The 17,986-nt window shown below is 39.4% G+C and overlaps 2 protein-coding genes and 1 pseudogene across 2 annotated transcripts; 1 reads left to right on the forward strand and 2 right to left on the reverse strand.

Annotated features, from left to right (window-relative positions):
* The first annotated feature begins 7,189 nt into the window (after positions 1–7,189).
* On the forward strand, positions 7,190–8,110 carry LOC113339502 (annotated as a pseudogene).
* A 119-nt stretch (positions 8,111–8,229) lies between these two features.
* Positions 8,230–10,591, reverse strand: LOC113339503. Its single transcript, XM_026584762.1, has 3 exons — positions 9,641–10,591; positions 8,937–9,505; positions 8,230–8,737 (listed from the first exon to the last, which is right to left on the reverse strand). Exons 1-3 carry the CDS (start codon positions 10,589–10,591, stop codon positions 8,230–8,232), a joined length of 2,028 nt encoding a protein of 675 aa, XP_026440547.1.
* A 443-nt stretch (positions 10,592–11,034) lies between these two features.
* LOC113339504 lies at positions 11,035–12,701 on the reverse strand. Its single transcript, XM_026584763.1, has 3 exons — positions 12,548–12,701; positions 11,670–11,975; positions 11,035–11,558 (listed from the first exon to the last, which is right to left on the reverse strand). The coding sequence occupies exons 1-3, from the start codon at positions 12,699–12,701 to the stop codon at positions 11,035–11,037; spliced, it is 984 nt and encodes a 327-aa protein (XP_026440548.1).
* Between the last annotated feature and the right edge of the window lie 5,285 nt (positions 12,702–17,986).

The following is a 17,986-nucleotide window of genomic DNA, read 5'->3' on the forward strand; positions in this document are numbered from 1 at the left end:
AAAAAATAGAGTGAGTCACGCGTTCAACACGTTGCCCTTAAGACATTAGCGCCCGGCTACACTCAAGAGTGATGCTATAGCCCTCATAGGACGGATATCTCCAGGATAAAACACCATAATACACCTACTACTAGCATATGTAGTAGATGCTCAACTTTGAGTTTGGCAACTCCGAAAAAACCATAAAGGAAAATCTCGAACGCTTGAGAAAACAATATAAAATATTTTTTTTCCTTGGGGATCCTCTAAATATAGAGCAACCCCTTTCCCATAGATTTTACAAAAGTAGTGAATTTGTTTATATAATTGACAAATACAACTTAAGAAGAAAAACTCCCCGATGTGGGACTAAAAGGTTTATATAGTTTCTTAAAACTACTAAAAATTGGAAACTCCACAATGTGGGACTAAAAAGTTTCATTCACAAAAGAAAACAATAAATTATAATTTTTTATTAAAACTTTAAAAAATTATTTTTTTTATTAATCGTTTTCCAACAATCCCCCACATGAATGAAAACTCAATAAAACATGAAAACACAGATAGATCTTGGTAAATCAACATCCCAACCTCACGATCCAAACAGACTGATCGTGCAAGTGTTGAAATCATACTAGTCATTTCTACGTCCTCTCCCTCACAAAAAAGTGTGTTGACCCCAGGGTCATACTATGGATTGCATAAATCATAATAGTATTGAGAGCTTTCATCTTTAGTTCTCACATGGTGAGGCTATAGGTATCTTTCACCAAAGTGAAAAAGCATGAACTAGTAAACCCTTAGTGACCTTTAGGTCCTAAGTTCCAGTAATACCAAAATCATCAAAACGAAAATCACATAAAAAGCGCAGGAAATACCATTTTAGGCAGAGGTGTCCATGAGGTCTTGAACCTTTGCTTAGTGAGATATTACCGGAATTACTTTCTAGAGACAGTGAATTATGTCTTTAACTACTAGCATTTGATGTAATTCGCGATAACAACCACGGGTGATATCCAAGATTGCTTCCAAGCTCGTGTCGTTTTGTCCAATTTGGCTCTGGACATATCCTATTTCTCATATTCTCATAGGAAGCGGGCCACTTCCTCATTCAGATAAGTGAGTTTCCATAAAGAGGGTTACTGCTACACCCCACTTCAATCTTAAATTGAAACTATATAACTCATTAAGACTTCTTAAAAGTCATCCTTCACATGCAGTCACATTATCACGTCTACACCATAGGGAATGGACAGAGAATAAAATTCTCTGATAATGTTTACCTTTACCCACCACAAATTAGTTGTCTCATACGAAACCTTGATCTTGGGATCTCCAGTCAGCAAGGTTGAGTATCCTTCATGGCAAGTTTAATTTATGAGCTTAAGCCCCTTCCCCCTCGATGAATTTCTAACTATCTCTTGGGATAAACCTTTCGTCAAAGATTGCGCGATATTCTCCTTGGACTTTTCCAATCAATGGAAATAATGCCGATTGAGATTAGTTATTTTCAGCTTTACCTATTATAGCTTGGCTAACACAATGTATAGATATAGCTGGCACATGCCTATGCCAGAGAGGAATGTCTTCTAAAAAGAATCTTAGGCACTCGGCCCCCTCTCATGCTTTATCTAACTCAATACTCTCAGATTCCATAATGAATTGAGCAATATATGTTTGTTTGTAAATCTTCCAAAAACAAACCCTGATGCTAGAGTGAAACATATCCACTTGTAGACTTAGACTCCTCTGAGTCAACTATCCAGTTTACATCACAAAGTCCCTCAAGGACATCAAGATACCTTTGATAAATCAAATAAAAGGTAATATAGTATTTTAGGTACCATAATACTCTACTCAGTGCATCTGAATGTTATTGCTCTGGACTACAATTATATCTACTTAACTTACTCACAATATAGGCAATGTCTGGACTCTTACAGTTCATTAAATTCATCAGACATTCTATAACTCTTGAGTATTCAAGTTAAGATACTCCATTACCCTTTTTTATTGAGTCTACAAGAATAATAGTACAAAGTACAAGCAGGCTTACAATCAGACTGATTGTATCTCTTAAGCACAAATTCAAAATAATGAGAATGACTAAGACTACATATGTTAGATTATTTTTTAATCCTCATCCCTAAGATTACATCAACATGGCCTAAGTATTTCAAGTCAACATTCTCATTCAGCGCATGTTTTTAGTGGAATTAATCACATCTATGTTTGTATCAAGTATAAGCATCAACATACAAGCATACAATCACACAGGCATCCTTAACAAGTTACTTGTAGATATACTTGTCAGATTCATTAACTTAAATCCACTACACATTATCACATGATCAAATTTTCCATGTCACTGTTTACGTGCTTATTTTATAAACCATGCAAATTTTGTTCAACTTACAAACTTTGTCATCATAACCTTTCACTACAAAGTCCTCAGGTTGGTCTATGTAAATTTCTTTATCTAATTCACGATTTTAGAAAAGTTGTCTTAACATCCATCTGATGTATCTCTAATTTTTTTATGACAGCAATAACAATTAGCATCTCAATGGAAGTAAATATCATCACATGTGAATAAGAATCAAGGAAATATACACCTTCTTTTAGTTTATAGCCTTTAGCTACCAACTTAGCCTAATATTTTTCTACAGTTCCATATACCTAATGTTTCCTCTTAAAGACTCATTTACATCTCATGGTCTTACTCTCTGGAGGTAAACTATAAACCTCCCAAGTCAGGTTCTGACGGACTGAGTCAATTTCACTAAATGAAGCTTCTTACCAGAATGGGGTTTCAGTAGATATCAAGGCTTCTTTACAAGTCTAGGGATTAGACTAAGCTAAGAATGTTATGAAGTCGGCTTCATAAGAAGTCTCAAGTCTAATTGTTTTACTTCTCTTAGGCTCAACCTTAACTTCATCTTCCATTAAGATAAGTTCTGACTATTTGAAAATAAATCTAGGGGATCAACAATACATCTTTAATGAGGTACAGGTTTAAGAATAAACATGTTCAAAGAACTCAGCATCCATAGATTATGTAATAGTATTCACAACAAAGTCAGAAAAATCACACCAAAGTATGAAAAATCAGAACACACAACCAAAAATCTATATGTAGAAGTATACTCAGCATACCTTATATGAAGACACAATCAACATTTTTGGTTTCTATCTAGTTCTTTTAGGAAGAGGAATGAAAATCTTAGTCAAACACCCCCACACTTTGACATATTCATAAGAAGGTCATCTACCTTTCCATAAATCATATGGAGTTTCATATGATCCTTAAGGGTACTATATTCAGGATATACTAGTTAAGAGGACTTCCTCCTCCCACAAGACCGCAGGTAATCCTGAACTAATCAACATGGCAATTATTATCTCCTTAAGGATACAATTATTATGTTCAAGGCTTCTAATTGGTTTTGAACTTCAAGTTTATACATCTTAAGGCTTGTAAGGCATCATCATTATCCCTAAGCAAGTATACAAGATAATACCTCGTACAATCATCTACGGAAGTTATAAACCATCTTTTACCATAGTGGTTTTGGGTTGAACTCATGTCAACTAGGCCTAACTGAATTAATTCTAAGGGATTAACCAGGACACTTCTCCTCTGTATGCCCTGAAAGAATACAAAAGATGGAAGAACAAACAAGAATGAAACAAGGGAAGCAGATAAAGCTCTTTTCATGCACGAAGTTGTATTCTTAAACGAAGGGAAACTAATACCAAAGAACTACGAATCAAAGGATGGAGAAGAAGGAATCTGGTATTTAGATAATGGAGCCAGCAATCACATGACTGGTAAGAGACACTACTTTTCTGAACTCAATGAGAAAATCAAAGGACAAGTGAAGTTTAGGGATAGATCTTCTGTAGAAATTGAAGGGAAATGATCAATTCTATTTCAGAGCAAGACCGGAAAACAGAAGCTTTTCACAAACATCTACTTCATCCCAAACTTACAAAGCAACATTCTAAGTTTAGGACAAGCTACAGAAGTTGGATGTGATGTTAGAATGCGACAAGATTATCTAACAGTTGATGACCCAAGTGGAAGACTTTTAGTTAGAGTCTCACGCTCACAGAATAGACTCTACAAGATAAACTCATGACTAGAAGGCCATTGTGTCTAAATATGAGACTGGAAGATCAGACATGGAAGTGGCACGCAAGGTTAGGACACATAAGTTTCAGAACCTTAAAGGCAATGTCTCAGAACAAGATGGTTCGAGGACTACCACAGATAAATGATGAAGCAAAAATCTTTGAATCATGTTTAGTTGGGAAACAAACTCGTTAAGGTTTCCCAAAAGCAACAACATTCAGATCCTCAAAGCCATTAGAGATTCTTCATGCTGATTTATGTGGTCCTATTACACACAAACCCTTGCAAATAACAAATACATATTTGTTATTATAGATGACTTCTCAAGATATATGTGTTCTATTCTTATGAAAGAAAAGAGTGAAGCATTTGACAGATTCAAAGCTTTCAGAAATCTGATAGAAAAGGAGTTAAAAGAGGAGGTCAAAATGCTTAGAACTGATAGAGGAGGAGATTTCACTTCCTTAGAGTTCAACAAGTTCTGTGAGTCAAATGGAATCAAAAGGCAACTTACAGCACCATATACACCACAACAAAACGGAGTGGTGGAGAGGAGAAACAGGACTCTAATGGAGATGACAAGAAGTTCTTTAAAGGCTATGCAGGTACCTAATTATCTATGGGGATAAGCTGTACGACACTCCACATACCTAATTAACAGGATACCTACGAAAGCTCTGAAATACATGACTCCATATGAAAGCTTGCGAAAGAGAAAACCAAACATAGATCATTTAAGAGTGTTTGGTTGCAAAGCATACGCAAAAGTTGATTCTGCAACTCTTAAGAAACTGGATGATCGATCTCAGACTCTTGTGCATCTAGGAATTGAGCCTGGATCCAAAGCTTACAGATTATTTAATCCAACAACGAAAAGAGTAATAGTGAGTCGAGATGTGGTATTCGATGAAAAAACAAACTGGAACTGGAAGAAACTAATGATGGACCAAGTAGGGATCCAGGAATGTTTCACATGAGATGGGGTCAAGTAATTGATGAAGGCAAAGGACCCATAATCATCAATACCAATGGAAACAATGATGTTAATCAAGAAAAAGAAGAGAATAATGAAAACACTGAGAATAACGAAGAAGAAGAATAAGAGGAGGAGATCGATGAAATAACTCAACCCATTCCACTGCGAAAATCAACAAGACAGATACAAAAGCCACAGTATCTGGAGGATTATGTTCTTCAAGCTGCAGAAGAATGTGAGATTATGCTACTTTCTGTTAATGATGAACCAAGGAATTTTCAGGAAGCAAAGGTCTTGACTAAATGAACACAAGCATGTACAGAAGAAATTATTTCAATCAACAGAAACAAGACTTGGTTTCTAGTTGATAAGCCAGGTGAGGTAAAAGTGATTGGTCTTAAGTGGATCTTCAAAATAAAACGGAATGCTGATGGTACTGTCAGTAAATACAAAGCAAGGCTTGTAGCTAAAGGATATGTACAAGAATCAGGCATAGATTTTGATGAAGTTTTTGCACCAGTTGCTAGAATTGAAACAATACGCTTATTAATTGCAGAGGCAGCATCAAACTCATGGGAAATTCACCACTTAGACGTTAAGACAGCATTCTTACATAGTGAATTGCGATAAGATGTGTATGTTGAACAACCAGAAGGTTTTGAAGTAAAAGGACAAGAGCATAAGGTTTATAAGTTATCAAAAGCTCTATATGGTCTAAGACAAGCTCCTCGATCCTGGAATACAAAGTTAGATCAAATCTTAAAGGGAATGAGATTCATAAAGTGTTCTAAAGAAACTTTTGTATACAGAAAAGAAGAAAAGGGGACAGTACTAGTAATTGTAGTCTATGTAGATGATCTATTTGTGACTGGCAATTCTCTCAAGGTGATATGTGAGTTCAAGAAAGATATGTCATCTAAGTTTGAGATGTCTGATCTTGGGAAATTCATATATTATCTAGGCATAGAAGTTCATCAAGGGATAGATGGAATTCAGATCAAACAAGAAAGCTATGCAAAGAAAATTCTACAGGAAGCAGGACTTGAAACTTGTAATCCAACAAGAATTCCAATGGAATTTGGACTGAAAATTTCAAAAGCACAAGAGGAGCCTGAGATTGATCCAACAAGTTATAGAAGAAATGTTGGATGCCTTAGATACTTATTACACACAAGACCAGATTTGGCTTTCTCTGTGGGAGTAGGAAGACGTTATATGCAGAGTCCACGCAAGTCTCATGGTGATGTAATAAAGCAGATATTGAGATATCTAAGAGGAACAATCAGCTGTGGATTGAAGTATGGTCGAGGAGGATCAAAAGGAATTGTTGGGTATAGTGACAGCAGTCATAATATTGACCAAGATGATGGAAAAGGTACAACTGGTCATATATTTTATCTAGGTGAAGCACCTATTATATGGTGTTCACAGAAGCAAGACATTATAGCCCTCTCATCCTGTGAAGCTGAGTTTATGGACGCAACAGAAGCAGCTAAGCAATCAATATGGCTTCAAGAACTGTTGGGTGAAATCAAAGGAAGAGAACCTGAAAAAGTTTTCATCAAGATTGATAATAAGTCTGCAATTGCACTCACTAAAAATCCAGTGTTTCATGGGAAAATGAAATACATTCACAAAAGGTATCATTTCATACGAGAATGTATCGAGAAGGAGATCATCAACGTTTAACACATACCAGGAACTGAGCAGAAAGCAGATATATTGACAAAGGCATTAGATCGGATCAAGTTTGAAGAAATGAGACAACTGATTGGAGTACAAGATATGTCACGGGTAAGGTTGAAGCTTAACGGGGAGAATGTTGGTTAAACTTCAACATAGAAGTCACTAACAAAGCTGGTTAGGACAAGATTAGGAAATTGATTCAATCCTAAGGAAATTAGAAGTCATCTAGTTCTAAGAAAAGGAAAGACATGTAATAAGGTAATAGGACTAGTAAAAGGAATTCATAGTTCTATATATATATGATCACCAAAGTTGTGGTTAATCATATGAGCAAGATTAGAGCTTGTGTTTAGTTTTGAGAGATTTTCTAAATATCAATAAAGAGAGTTGTCTTTATATAAGCTAAGTTTCATCTTGCAGTTGCGATTAGTAAAAATCTGAAACAGAAACAACGTGATCGTATGGAATCAAAGATGGGTTACATGGGTATCGATTATCAGGTTCTCCATGACGCCTTCTTTAAATATCAGACCAAACCTAAGCTTACTAGTCATGGTGAGCTCTATCATGAAGGCAAAGAGTTTGAGCAGGTCAAGTTACGAGAGATGAAGTAGCCAGGAATGTTGTCGCGGGATTTAAAAGATGTGCTTGGTATGCCGGAGTGTGCACGGCTTACTAACAATATACAGAGATATGCCCCTCCTCCGCCTTATCCACATCTTGAAATTCGTGGCCTATATGGAGATGTCGGTGGAGTGCCACAACATGAACAACTTAACTGTGAGGAAGAGCCTGTTGATAGGAGCAAGCATTGGAGAGATTTGTGGGATGAGGTAGTAGAAAGCGACGAAGAGGAGGAAGATAGTCCAGAAGAGGATTTGGAGGACGACAGTGGTGGGGACAGTTTTTCAAGCACTCCAACTGGTGTGGAGATATTAGATGTCATTGAACTAAGAAAGCCACTGAAAAAAGAACCCGAGAGACAACTGTACCAAGTACTTGAAGAAAAAGAAGAAAAGATTGCTCCTGGAACCTTGTTCGGAACAATACACATGTATGTGTTTGGTGCATCTGCCAAAAGGGTCCGTGGACAAAAGGAAGATAGATTTGAAGTCAAAATTTTATAAGAGGAATTGGAAGCTTTGGAGAACCGAGTTGATATTTTGGCTGCCAAGTATGAGGAAGCAACGGAAGAAGAGAAACAGCATAGCCAGCATGAGGATTTCAGCGATATGGTTGTTGAGAATGAGAAGAAGAGGAAGAGAAAGATGCAGGAGAAGGATGGGAAATCCAAAAAGAAGGATTTCAAGTTTTATATATTTTTACCGTGTTAGAGTAGCATGTTGATTCATATAGTTTTGATTTTCTTAGCATTTCCTAACTGGCAGAATCTCCTCTTATCTCCTACACCAGTTTTTTTTTTTCAATAGAAAAAGCTTAGGCCTATAAGGTACTAAGAAGCATACACAACATTAGGGATGACATTGGTAGCAGAAGTGCTACTTATCCTGCCAGCATTGTTTTTACAAAATAAAGCTAAATTGAAAGCATCCATGTTTTGTTGTCTGGTAATTATACTAAGGCTTAGAAAAACAAAAGATACGGGATAGTTTCCCATATTACTACTCCTTTCTACTTCTTCTTGTTGACAGTTTCTTCTTGCATGATAGCTAAGATGAAATCTTCGTGTGACTGCTTTGTGATGGAGGAGTTTGAACTGAACTAGTGTCTCCATTGCCTCAGCTGATATAGTGACATTGGTGTGCTGCAGTTCTTTGGCCCACTGGAAAGCTAGTTCTTCCCCTGCTGTTGCTCCCTCTGCTCCATTGTATCCTGGATGTCCTTTGGTTCTTGTAATGTTTCCTGCAAAATCTGTCATTATTAGAGCAGTATAAAAGAGAGGTTTCAGGGTCTTGTAGAGTGCATATTTTGATGTTATTCCCAAACTCAGCAGTGAAAGCCTGAGTGTAAGAAGTAATATTATATTGAGATGTTGTATCAGTTTCCTCTAGCAAGAGAGGAAAATTTTTCAAAATGTATCCTTGCATATGATGTATTCTATTGTGAGTGCACAAATGTTGTTTAATCCTGTGAGTAGTTATTCCCGCATTTGGCTGGATTTGTTTGAAAATGAGATCACATCTCGCTTTCCAGATATACCAGCAGGTTGTGACATAAATGTTGCAATTGGTGCCATTAATTCCAGGTTGGAACCATGAAGTTAACCATTCAATAAAGATGGTGTTACTGTCAAAATGGGAATTAATGGAGCCCAAAACCTCCTTCCAAACCAGAATAGCAGCTGGACAGTTTAACCACATATGAGACATGGTTTCTGCTTCACCATTGTTGCAGACAGTGCAAGAAGGATTGATGTAGTGGAGAATGCTAGCTGTTTTAGCATTTGTAGGAAGAATACCTTGACCACATTTCCAGAGGAAGATTCTAATGACTGGTGCCACTTTCATATTCCAGATAGATGCCCAGTTCCCTGTAGGAATGTCATTACTGTAGAGGTCTTCAATCTTTGCCTTGTAAAGCTCTTTGACAGAGAAAACATCTTTATCATTTAGGTCCCATATTACTCTATCTTCTTCATTAGGGTGTGTCTGCAAATTGACAATAACTGCTGCCTTGTCATTGCTAAAAAGAGTAAGGATTTGGTCTACATCCCAGTTTCCATCTGGAAGAAGAATTGACTCTAACCTTTCCACATTATGAGGGAAGTTCTATGGTTTTTGCAGTTTCTGAGTTGTGTTTGGAATCCAGATGTCCTCCCATATCTTTATCTTTTTCCTATTGCCAATTTTCCATAAGCAGTGATGTTGTATATTGTTGATGCCTTCTAGGATTCCTTTCCAAACCCATGAATCTCCATTTTTAGCTTTTGTATCCATGTTGAGGACATTCCTTCCTAGTAGATACTTGGCATCCATGAGCTTGTACCACATGGAATCTTGGTCCTTCTCTAGTCTCCACCCAATTTTTTTAATCATTGAACTGTTGAAGAGTTCCATATTCATAAAGGCTAGACCCCCCGGCTCTTTGGGTTTGCACACTGCAGTCCAAGCTTTAGGGTAGTATCCAGTAGGATTTTCTATATTTTTTCCCCAGAAAAAGTCTCTTTGAAGGTTGTTGATATCTTTGCATGTTTTCTTTTGTACCTTGAAGCGGTTCATCTGATATATGCATGCAGAAGAAGTGACAGACTTTATGAGAATTTCCCTTCCAGCAGGGTTTAGGGGAGTGTTCTTCCAGCTAGTGAGTCTCACCTTCAGCTTTTCCACCCCAGGATTGAAGGAACTAATTTTGCTTATATGTGTGAAGAGTGGTGAACCTAGATATTTTTCATCCAGTTGAAGGATTTGAACTCCCATGGAACTGCTAATTTGGGGGATGAGGTCTGGGTTGGTGTTTTTGCTGAAGAAGACTTTTGACTTGTTGAAATTGATTAACTGCCCAGAAGTGCTACCAAATATTTGTAGGATCTTCATAATGTTTTGAGCTTCAGTAAGGTTGGCTTTGCAGAATATCATGCAGTCATCAGCAAACAGGAGGTCGCTGATAAGGGGAGCAGCTTTGCATATTTTGAGACCAGTAATGATGCCTAGATCCTCAGCATGAAGAAGATTTCTTGAGAGTGCTTCCATGCAGAAAAGAAACAAACATGGAGAAAGGGGGTCTCCTTGTCTTAGCCATCTGGAGGGTTTAAAGAATTTGTCAGGAGATCCATTAATGAGAACAACAGAGGTGGAAGTTGAGATACACTGTAGGATTTTGTTGCATCGTTTTTCATCAAATCCAATTTTCTTCATAATAGATATCAGAAATGTCCAGTCAACTCTATCAAAACTTTTTACATATCAATTTTGATGCCCATAAAGCCAGCATTCCCTTTTTTTCCTCTTTTTGATCTCATGGTATGTATGATTTCATGAGCAATAGCTATGTTATCAGATATTTATCTTTCAGGGATGAAAGCAGACTGATAAGCGGATATGATTTTATTCAGGTAAGGTTTCATTCTTTGGGCTAGAAGTTTGGATATGATTTTATAAGTGGTATTCCATAAACTGATTGGTCTGAATTGGCTAGGAGAGGTTGGGGAATCTATTTTGGGAATTACAGCTATAATTCCCATTTTTTTCAGTAAGTGATCAGAGGAGAAGAAGTGTTGAACCATTTTGACAATGTCATTTCCAATGATGTCCTAGTTGATTTTGAAGAAGTTTGGAGAAAATACATCTGGCCCTGGTGCTTAGTCATTTGCCATATTGAAAAGGATAGCTTTAATTTCAGCAGGTTCAGGTTTTCTGTTTAACAATAGGTTATCATATGGGGATATGGTTTGAGGGATGAGATGGATGATTTCTGAGGAGGTATTTATGGTTTCAGCAGTAGCCATTTTGGAAAAGTGGTTTGTAAAGCAGTTTTTTATATCTTGGTAGTCGGTAAAGCAGTTTCCTTCCTCATCTTGAATTGTATCTATTTTGTTTCTCCTTGTTATGCTCTTAGTAGCTTCGTGGAAGTAACTTGTGTTCTGGTCTCCCAGTTTGATGAGTTGATCTCTGTATTTGGTTTTCCAAAATTTCTCTTCAATGTCTTGCCATTTTTTAAGCTCTTCTCTAGCTCCAGCTAGAGCATGTCCTCTATCTTCTCTGAAGTAATAAGTGTGAAGCCAAGTTAAATGTTGCTTGCATTCATCTATGTTGGTTTTTATATTACCATAAACCTCCTTGTTCCAAACTCTGAGTTGTAACTTTATGTCCTTGAGTTTTCTGGCTATAGAAAAAGCACTTGACCCAGGAGTAATTTTTTTCTAGCATTCAGCAATAATTTTCCTGCAATCTTCATGATCTAACCAAGGACCAAAGAACTTGAAAGGAATTTTACCGTTTTTCCAGTGAGGGTTAGAATTGAGCAAGATAGGATGGTGGTCAGATCCTATAGCCAACAAGTTAGTGATAGTGGTGTTTGGGTATAAGACCATCCAAACATCATTAGCTAGACCCCTGTCTAATCTTTGTTCAGTAAGAGCATATCCCTTTATTTTGTTTGACCAAGTGAAAGGACACCCAGTAAAGCCAAGGTCAATGAGATCAAGATTTAGAATCTTTTCATTGAAAATGGAGGTTTCATTAGCATCTATTGGATGAGTGCTGAATTTTTCAGTATCATGAAGAACTAGATTTAATTCCCCTATAACCAACCAATGTAACTTATTAAATTCAGCAGTATTTTCAAGGTTTTTCCAAGAATGAAGTTTTGAAGTGGTATCATAGGGGTTTCCATAGTAACCTGTGAACAACCAAGGGGGGTATTGGCAAATCTGATTTTAGCATCTATATGGTTAATAGAGCAATCTAAAATTTCTAGAGAAACATTGATTTTCCATATTAATGCTAAGCCACCAGCAGTGCCACCTTCCCCTCCTGGATTAACATACCAGAAATTGTTGATCCCTAAACCATGCATGATTTTTTTGATTTTTTCACTCTTAAGCCTGGTTTCAGAGAGGAAAACAATGTCTGGGTTAAATTTGTTGAGCATATCATTGAGGTATGTTTTAGCATCTTTAGTGCCCAGACCTTGACAATTCCATGCTAAAGAAGTAAATAATTTCCAAAAGTATGACACTGCTGGATACTTAGATAAGAAACTTCTAGTGATATTGTCATAATGCTTATAGATCATGGTAGTCAAAATGTAATTCAAGTACTGAATTCTGAGGATAAACTAATAAGGAAAGTTCAGGGAATACACCAGAGTACCAGCTGCAGAGCAGTACAAAATGCCATTAGCCATAAAAGTATGATGATTGTCCATCTGCTCCTGGGTGGTGTCATTCAGGTCTTTGTATCTCTTGGTGCATTCCATGTCCATGATGTCGGAAGTAGCATTATCTTCATTGAGAGTAAACTTCATTCTCTTGATGTCAGAAATTTGGTTTGAGGAAGCATTGAGAGAGATGTCATCAAGATTTTCAAAGGAGTGATCCTTTTTCTTAGCCTTCCAAGCAGCTTTCTTTTTATGTTTTGCTTCAGCTTCCAAGTAGGGAGAGAATTAAAAGGGAAATGCTTTGGAGTGTTGGAAATTGGGAAGATTTTTTTAGAAACAGCAAGATCAGCATCATCAGTATCCTCATCTTTCTTGCTTGGGGTGTTATTGTTGTTGTTGGATGTTATTCTAGCAGCAGCTTTCCACTTTGACAGATTTTTCTTGTAAGATCCAGTAATCCTCCTTGCTAAGTCCATTCTTTTGTTTCTAATTTCGCAGGCTAAAACATCTGGATGAGGAGATTCTTTAGCTTCAGAATGATTTGTCTGAGCAACAAAGGTGATATGGTTACTTGAAGTATAGGAAATATTAGCTATTGACTTTTCCAGCTCCAATCTTTTAGCATATTTCATTTTTGCTTCAAACTCAACAGCTGCATCTGCATCAGAGTAGTGTCTGTGAATGATATCCTTTCCAGCTTAAACAATTTTTTTGTCTGTGAATGTCTCCTTACCTCTCGAAAAAGGTTAGCCGGGTCTTCTTGACCATCTTTTCACGACTTGTCATTTCGATTTTGTCCTTGCCTGTCACCATCTTATGTTTACCTCGCAACAATGCTCCTATTCCGAGCTAAGCAGGGGACTTAATATTGATGGTGGTTTTTAGCTTAGGGTTAAAATCGTAAAAGTGCACATCTGACATGACGTCACTACGACCACTAGCGCATTTATTGAATCAGTCAGCATGCCTACGCAAGAATTACCAGGGTAATTTTTTTATATACATGTGTCATGTTCCACGGCAGAACCCTTAGTATTGACCGACATCATCTTCGTATATACCAAACCCTAATTCTCATACTACCGTGCCAACGACAAACCATGCTAGCCACGTCTCCACGCCAAGGCATGACGACCATGCCAGCCGCATCACCGTGCCAATGGCAAACCATGTCAGCCAAGTCTTTGCGCCAAGGCATGCCAACCATGCCATCCGCACCACATGTGACAATGGCATGCCAACCATGCCAGACGCACCACATGTGCCAATGGCATGACGTGCCAGCCACATCTCCGCGCCAAGGCATGCCAACCATGCCAGCCGCACCACATGTGCCAATGGCATGCCGTGTCAGCCACATCTCCGTGCCAAGGCATGCCGACCATGCCAGCCGCACCACCTTGCCAATGGAAAACCATGTCAGCCACGTCTCTGCGCCAAGGCATGCCAACCATGCCAGCCGCACCACATGTGCCAATGGTATATCGTGCCAGCCACATCTCCGCGCCAATGCATGCCAACCATGCTAGCCGCACCACATGTTCCAATGGCATGTCGTGGCAGCCAAATCTCCACGCCAACGCATGCCGATCATGCCAGCCGTGCCAGCCACGTCTCCGCTCCAAGGCATGCCAACCATGCCAGCCACACCACATGTGCCAATGGCATGCCGTGGCAGCCACATCTCTGCGCCAAGGCATGCCGACCATGCCATCCGCACCACCGTTCCAATGGAAAACCATGCCAACCACGTCTCCGCGCCAAGGCATGCCAACCATGCCATCTGCACCACATGTGCCAATGGCATGCCGTGCCAGCCACATCTCCGCGCCAAGGCATGCCAACCATGCCAGCCGCACCACATGTGCCAATGACATGCCGTTCCAGCCACATCTCCACGCCAAGGCATGCCAACCATGCCGGCCGCACCACATGTGTCAATGGCATGACGTGCCAGCCACATCTCCGCGCCAAGGAATGCCAGCCGCACCACATGTGCCAATGGCATGCCGTGCCAGCCGCATCTCCTCGCCGAGGCATGCCGACCATGCCAGCCGTCCCAACTTTTCGTGCACGACGCTGGCTGCCATAACCAAGGGTTGGAATAATCGATGACCACCCTTCCATCTGAGATGCAGATCTTAGCCGTGTAAGGTCGCCAGCTAATGCGTGGTAACCTTTGGCCCAACGCCAAGCCCTAATTTTGGTCGCGCCCAAACTATGCCCTAGTTTTTGGCCGTGCCTAAACTATGTCAATACCCTAGCTTGGCCACGCCTACACCATGCCATGTCGGCCTTCCCTTCACGGCTGCCAAAAAGAAGGGTTGCAACAATCGACGGCCACTGTTCCATCTGAGATACAGATCTTAGCCGTCCAAGGTCGCCAGCTAACGCGTGGTAACCTTTGGCCCAACGCCAATCCCTAATTTTGGTCGCGCCCAAACTACGCCAAAACCCTAGTTTTTGGTCGCGCCTAAACTATGCCAAAACCCTAGCTTGGCCACGCCTAAACCATGCCGGTCTTTCCTTCACGGCTGCCAAAATGAAGGGTTTCAACAATCAACGGCCACCCTTCCATCTGAGATGCAGATCTCAACCGTCAAATATCGTCGCGCCAAGACATGTCAACCATGTCAGCCACGCCACATGTGCCAATGGCATGCCGTGCAACATTTCCGCACCAAGGCATGCCAACCACGCCACATGTGCCAATGTCATGTCGTGCCAGCCGCATCTCCACGCCAAGGCATGTCAACCATGCCACATGTACCAATGGCATGCCGTGCAGCCTTTCCACGCCAAGGCATGCCAACCGTGCCGTATGTGCCAATGGCATGCCGCGCCACATCTCCGCGCCCAAAGCATACCAACCATGACAGCGCTCCACATGTTCCAATGGCATGCCGTGCCAGCCACATCTCCGTGCCAAGGCATGCCAACCATGCCAGTCGGACCACTGTGCAAAAACCATGCCAGCCTTTCCTCCACGCCGTTGGATGCCAAAACGAAGGGTTGCGACAATCAACGGCCAGCCTTCCATCTAAGATGCAGATCTTAGCCATCCAAGGTCACCAGCTAACGCGTGGCAACCCTTGGCCCAACGCCAAGCCCTAATTTTGGACGCGCCCAAACTATGTCGAAACCCTAAGTTCTTGGCCGCGCTTAAACTATGCCAAAATCCGAGCTTGGCCACGCCTAACCATTTGAAAGCCATGTCGGCCATGCTTTCATGCCGCTGTCTACCAAACGAAGGGTTGCAATAATCAACGGCTACCCTTCCTCGTAAGATGCAAATCTCGATCGTTGAGAGTCACCACCGAGCCATCAAGTCTCCCAAGATCAACTTTCCAAACATCAGCAACATGATACATGTTTTTCACGAAAACACTCGAGACATCAACACATGTCACAAACTGCGGGATGCTCATTAGGGTTTTGGTTTGGCGGTTTACAGCCTGCAGCGTACACTACGCCCGTTACAAGACAGTGTCATAAGAATGAGGCGGTTAGTAAATACAGGGAGTAATGGTGAAACGCTTTCCTTCATTATGGAACATCAATTCCAGGCATTACCGGTTACCACCTCCTCTCATTTACTCATCCGTTTCTATTTCTTACGAGAACAGAGTACATTTCACTTGGACTTGTATAAATAGGTCTTACATATTACCACCGAACAACAAGTTTTGGTCAGGAGCATACAACACTCAGAAATCACCTGTTAAGTTTTCCCATCTGTTAGCTTACACCTTCTGATACAAGTCAAAACAACTACTCTTCCGGAATCAACTATTCTGGTCTCAACACTCTCTTCGCTTCCCTCCCCAAAACCAACCCTTCTCCTTCACTTTGTGACCGAAGCAAGTCTGGAACGACCATTTATTGGTTTAGGTCGTACTTGTACAGATTGATCTCTCGAATCTAAAGTACTCCCTTGCAATATATTGTTTAGGGTTTAGACTCGTTTTTCACTCACAACACGCGAAATTACCATAACCAGCAGAAACTGTTTTTACCGTCAAACATCCGGAAATAACAGTAACATGGCAGCAACAACAGTTCTGACGCTGTTTAAAGGTAATATTTTGATTTCATTGGGTAAATTTATATATTGAGTTATCTTGTACACACTAATCATTTGAATTTTATGTGCTATAAATACATTATATATTCTTGAGTTGATTAACATATTTTGATCCTGAAGAAGTATATTAATATCAAACTGATTAATTAATGTTGTCTTAACTTAATGCTTTTTATTCTTATGTTATATTTTTCCTTCTTTAATAGCAGCCCGTGTTGAATGCAGGAATGCTAAAGAAAAATAGAGCGAAGATCTAGAAGTTGTTGTCCTTGATATAATTCCAGTTGAGCATCCTCGCGCAGGAGGTAACCTCCATCATAAAAAACATGCAAACATTGTTTTCCGTAATGCACCTCCTAGAAAAAAGTTTGGTCTGCTTAGAGAGCTAAATTTCTTCATGGATAGGTTGCTGCAACTGCTGCTAATGCAAGTAGTGTGTTGAATGATCAGAATAGGTCTGACAATACTGAATGTAACTACACTATTTGATAAGAACTCTTCGTGGAAGTCAGTTTAAATAAAATTTTAGTTTCATTTGCGTTGCAACTCCTACTTTTGAACTTTCGGAAAGAATCAATGAACCGTCCACGAGTCATTGAAACCAGCACACTGATTCGAAAACCGATAGCATGATATAAGTTTTAAAACTCCCAATTGGTAGCCAGTGAAGTGAATCGATTAGATTTGTCCTAACTTAATAAAATGGTTATGGGGTTATGACCAATAATGTCACTATTTGATGCACCTTGGAGTGTGTACGAAACAAATACAATAAATCTCCACATAGTGTCATTTTATTCATTTACAAACTAAAATTTGAAATGTGAAAACGAGAATTGCAGGATGACATCAGAAATGAAAAGTGAAATCATTGAAAAAAAACGTCGTCATTCTTATAAAGTTATAAATGACTGATCTATTTTGAATCCGGCAGTATACTTATATCGATGAGACTACGTCGCGTCACCCAGAAGGGCCAATTAAATACAACGAAAGAAGGGCCAGCGAGAAGGTATGCATAGGCCAACTTTTTATTAATATAGTCATGCACGATACTCTAAATATCACATTTTGTGAAAGTAAATCAACTCCTGAAGTACTGCAATAAGATAGATACTGGCTGGGATTTCATTTTGTGAGCCATACTATAATAACGAATAAACTAGTTGTAATACATTGCATGATGAGGTAAACCGAAAACATAAACTTGGTATAAGCTTATGATGAATAGTAAAAAAGTTGATTTCTTTCGCACTTTTGGCTGGTGAAAATATAAAACACCTAAACAGGAAAGAAGGCTATCTAGATTCATAACGTAAATTTTCATCAGAACCCAAAAAAAAGGGAT

Source organism: Papaver somniferum, unplaced genomic scaffold (genome assembly GCF_003573695.1).
Source record: "Papaver somniferum cultivar HN1 unplaced genomic scaffold, ASM357369v1 unplaced-scaffold_21, whole genome shotgun sequence".
Lineage (NCBI taxonomy): Eukaryota > Viridiplantae > Streptophyta > Magnoliopsida > Ranunculales > Papaveraceae > Papaver > Papaver somniferum.

Bases quoted from the DNA above. Each gene is read 5' to 3' on its own strand.
- LOC113339504 (XM_026584763.1), bottom strand. From the start codon at position 12,701: ATGAAGTTTACTCTCAATGAAGATAATGCTACTTCCGACATCATGGAC. The intron at 11,976-12,547 runs GTACTCTGGTGT...GGTTGGTTATAG, and splicing joins TTTGTACTGCTCTGCAGCTG to GGGAATTAAATCTAGTTCTT. The intron at 11,559-11,669 runs GTAAAATTCCTT...CTTTTTCTATAG, and splicing joins TAACCCTCACTGGAAAAACG to CCAGAAAACTCAAGGACATA.
- LOC113339503 (XM_026584762.1), bottom strand. From the start codon at position 10,591: ATGAAGAAAATTGGATTTGATGAAAAACGATGCAACAAAATCCTACAG. The intron at 9,506-9,640 runs GTTTGGAAAGGA...CAAAAACCATAG, and splicing joins CTAAAAATGGAGATTCATGG to AACTTCCCTCATAATGTGGA. The intron at 8,738-8,936 runs GTATATCTGGAA...TCTTACACTCAG, and splicing joins ATTTATGTCACAACCTGCTG to GCTTTCACTGCTGAGTTTGG.